Raw genomic sequence first — 4,114 nt, forward strand, 5'->3', positions numbered from 1 at the left:
TCGTCATCTCAAGAGCTTTAATCATACATAAAATTTAGTTCAACAGTACCATTCAATTAGAATGTTTTAGCAGTATGTATATTTAGTGTAGAGCATTATCTTTTTATTTTCTTATTCTGATGAAGAATATCCATTAGGATGATAGAAGCTTTCAGAAATACACCAGAGAAGAGACTGAGTACATGACTAAGTTTCAACACCTCAGACTATATATTCTTGTTTTTTCTTTTTTTGTTTTTTTCTTGAAACAACCCAAAAAAGGCGACATTTATTTGTGGTTAACCTTCAATGCTTTTCATCATAAGGAGCAGCACAGTCCTGAATGCGTTCAGAAACTAAAACGACACGTCCAGTTTGATCAATGCCCTCTAACAGAAACTCTTTCTATGACACTTTATGCTGATTAAATCAAAGCAGTCGGGCTTTGAATTATTGATATTAAAATGAAAAAGGAGTGAGCTGGAGTGGAGAGCATTACTGCTGTTGAGTGTCATTTTAAAGGCAGGAAAACAACTATGAATCCGTTCATTTCTTTATCACTCGTGTCGTTGATTCGATCTATGATTAAGACACCACCATGACACATACTGGATGTGCTGTTTGTGCTATTTCAGAAGCGCCACAACAACAATTCCGATCAGCTAAAGTCCCAAGCAAAAAGTAAAAAAAAAAAAAAAAATTGGAACAAAAATATTTGTCTACAAATCCCAGAAGCGATTATTTGTAAGTCCGTCCATTCTTTAAGAGTAGTTAAGTAAAGCCACGTGGATTTGGCAGCCTACCATTACCAAAGGCTAAGATGCTGTTTGGTTTCTTCTCCCTACCAACCCTTTCAAAGCAGAGTCTCGAACAGTAAGAAACTTGACTTCCGGAGCTGGTAATGATGGAAGTCGCTGCAGTAGCATCGTGGCATTCAGTGGGCGCGCTCGTGCGCAGAGACGGAGACTGTGTGTGGCTTTAAGGCTGGGGGGGAGGCTGCTGTGGTGCGGCGGCGTGCTGTGACATGGCTGCTGGGGAGGACATGGACTGGACCATCGGCTGGGCTGGCGGGGGGAGCGGTGGCTGAGCCTGTTGAGCCCCAGAGTGCGTATTGGGAGAAGGCGGGGGTGTCGGACGTTTGAATTTGTCGGGGCTGGTGCTTCTTCTTGGGGAGGGCCTCTGTTTAAGGCAGAGAGAGAAAGGCAACATGGAAGCAGGAGGAAAATATAACTCGTCTGGTTGTAAAAGTATGGGAGGAGGACACTTACTGCAACAGCGTGGGAGGAGCTTCCGTGAATGTGTAGGGCTGGGGTGTTGTAGTGGGAAATGGCGGCTCTAGACAGTGTAGCGGGAGGAGTGAAACCAACTGTGTGAGTTCCAAATGAGAGACCTGGAAGACGGTGAAAGAAAGAAGTTCATAAATACAAGTGATGAGGCAAATTCTTCAAGTTGTTATGCCACCTAATTTTTTTTTTTAAATCATTGGCGTGGTCATTAGGGATGTGCCAAAATATTGATATTGCGATATTTAGTCCTGTGATTGATTCTCGATGAGTTCCCACCAAGTATCGTTCTATTATTTTTGTTTGACAAGGCTGTAAAATGGTGACTGAAACTTACAAATAATTCAAATTCAATTGGTGTCAATAGTGCTGCTACAAACAATTATTTCAAAAGTCGACTAATCAGGTCGTGCGCAAACTGGATGTAAAGCACACATCTTAACCATCATTAGCTTTAAACTAAATAAAAATTACATATATAGCATTTCCTGCGATAATGCTAGTGTGAATGCTTAAGCTGAATTTGGCCGATGAAGATGCTAAAGTTGATAGCTGAAACTGCTGAAGCTAATAGCTGAAAATGCTGAAGCTAGCTAAAATATTAGTTATATGCCAAATTAGCCTTAAAAACTGAAAATAACGTAAGTTAGCCAAAACTGCTAACATGTAGCTTAAAAATAGCTAAACTGCAAAATCCCCTAAAAAAACTTTTAAAAAAGTCTAAATAAACCAAAATAGCTAGCATGTAAATATTAGCCTAACTCCTGCCACGATAAGTTGACTAATTTAATATTCGATAAGTCGTTACTTTATACTAAATGGAGTCAGAGTGTAGTAAAGTTGAAAGTTATAACGGCATTATGCTAGCTTTTAAGACTCTTTTGGCATTTATTCAGGTTTTTCAGACTATTTTGAAGTTTAGATAATATTTCAGCTACATGCTAGCTGTTTGGTTAGCTTAAGTTTTTTTTTGTTTTTAAGGCCATTTTGGAGTTTAGCTAATATTTCAGCAACAGGCTAGCTGTGTTGCCTAAATTAGGTTTTTTAGGCTAGTTTGGAGTTTAGTTAGCATTTCAGCTACATGCTAGCTGTTTTGGCTAATTTAGGCCTTTTTTTCCCCAGTTTTTTAGGCTAATTTGGCATTTAACTCTTATTTTAGCTGTTTCTCAGCTTCAGCGTTTTCATCTATTAGCTTTAGCATTTTTAGCTATCAATTTTCAGCTATCAGCATTAGCATTTTCAGCAGCCAAATTCAGCTTACAGCATTCACATTAGCATTATTGCAGCCAATGCTATATATCTAGTTTTTAGTTAGTTTAAAGCTAATGATGGTTAAGATGTGTGTTTTACATCCAGTTTGCGCATGACCCGATTAGTCGACTAATCTGAATAAATAATCGGTGATTAGTCGACTATTAAAATAATCGTTTGTGGCAGGTCTAGTGCTGAGCGATATGACGATATATTTCATATGGGCGATAGAAAAGTGTCACTTTTCAAAGAAATCAACTTCAAAATCAGCCGTTAACCTACCAGGTGATATGGGCCGGCTGGAGCTGGGGGAGGGGGTATACGGGATGGGACTGGACACGGTCCGTGCACGCAAACCCTGGGCAGACATTTCATTGAAGTACCTGAGAAGACGAGAGAAGCAGAGTGAATTCTAAAGGAGCCACATGTGAAGACAGAGCGGCAAATATAGTTTCAGGTCTCAGGAATATAGATTTGACCAAATCCTCGACGGTTGAAGCTTACAACAATGTAGCCAGTTCAGGCTGGGAGGTAACCGTTACCCACCAGTATTTGTTGCTGGATCGGGTCTAGAAAGCGATACACTCTCTCGTCATCAGTGTGATGTAACACAAGCGTTCTCTTTGTCATTGTGGAAATGTCAGTGCTATAAATAAGATCCTTTTTTACTTTCTCTAGTCATTTTCTTTCCTTCTCCTCCTAAGATACAGTAATAGTTCCCAAGATTAAGTTTGTTCATGTATGAAAGATCATTTCTGAGGTAAATTTAACCTAAATAAATAAATATGATCTTCTTTGTGTCCTAAAAAATATCACATCGTCTCCATTAAGTTTTAAAATGTTGGGGCCAAAACAATCCTTAAATTGTTAGGAAGAACAGATTCTATAAAATAAATAAATATGAATAGAATGGGTGGGATTTAGGTGCAACAAGCTTTCTTTGTATTCAAAATGACAAAACAATTCAAAAACAAAAGCTTCACAGAGGAAGTGTTAGTGACATATTTAGTTCTCTAAAAGTGAACCGGAGTTCGTTTCCGCCTATAATCCAAAACTAATTTTCAATCTGAATAAACGGCTCTCTGACCCATCTTTTGAGGTGGTCTGGACTGAGTTCTGGTCTCTTTAGTCTGAATAGACTCCACGCTCAGAGTGGAACAACAGGACCAAAACGGACAATGTAGCCAGTGGTCACGTGACGTAAACAGACTAGGAATGAAACAACCAATGAGCCGTGGACAAATGTAAAGCAATGATTGTTACACTGTCAATAGTGCTGCTACAAACTATTATTTTAATATTCGACTAATCACCCATTATTTTATCAGATTAGTCGACTAATCGAGTCTTGCATAAAGTGGATGTTAAACAAACATAATTAGTTTTGAACTAACTAAAAACTTGATATATAGTATTACCTGCGATGACACTTGTGTGAATGCTGTGAGCTGAATTTCCAAATAGCTGAAAACGTTGAAGCTGATAGCCAACTAAAATAATATTTAAATGCCAAATTAGCCTACAAAAATGACAAAAAGTCTAAGTTAACCAGAACAGCTAGAATGTAGCTGAAATAATAGCAACATTCCGAAACAGCCTAA

The 4,114-nt window shown here is 38.5% G+C and overlaps 1 protein-coding gene across 1 annotated transcript in view; it reads right to left on the minus strand.

Annotated features, from left to right (window-relative positions):
• Positions 1–4,114, minus strand: part of LOC112162213 (coiled-coil domain-containing protein 6) — a 17,779-nt gene continuing 13,665 nt past the window's right edge. Inside the window, exons 8-9 of the mRNA XM_024297955.2 lie at positions 1,248–1,369; positions 1–1,158 (exon numbers count right to left, since the gene is read on the minus strand). Of these exons, the coding sequence (XP_024153723.1) occupies positions 958–1,158; positions 1,248–1,369 (323 nt within the window). The 3' untranslated portion in view covers positions 1–957. The remainder of the gene's footprint in view (positions 1,159–1,247; positions 1,370–4,114) is intronic.

This window comes from Oryzias melastigma, linkage group LG15 (assembly GCF_002922805.2).
Source record: "Oryzias melastigma strain HK-1 linkage group LG15, ASM292280v2, whole genome shotgun sequence".
Classification (NCBI taxonomy): domain Eukaryota; kingdom Metazoa; phylum Chordata; class Actinopteri; order Beloniformes; family Adrianichthyidae; genus Oryzias; species Oryzias melastigma.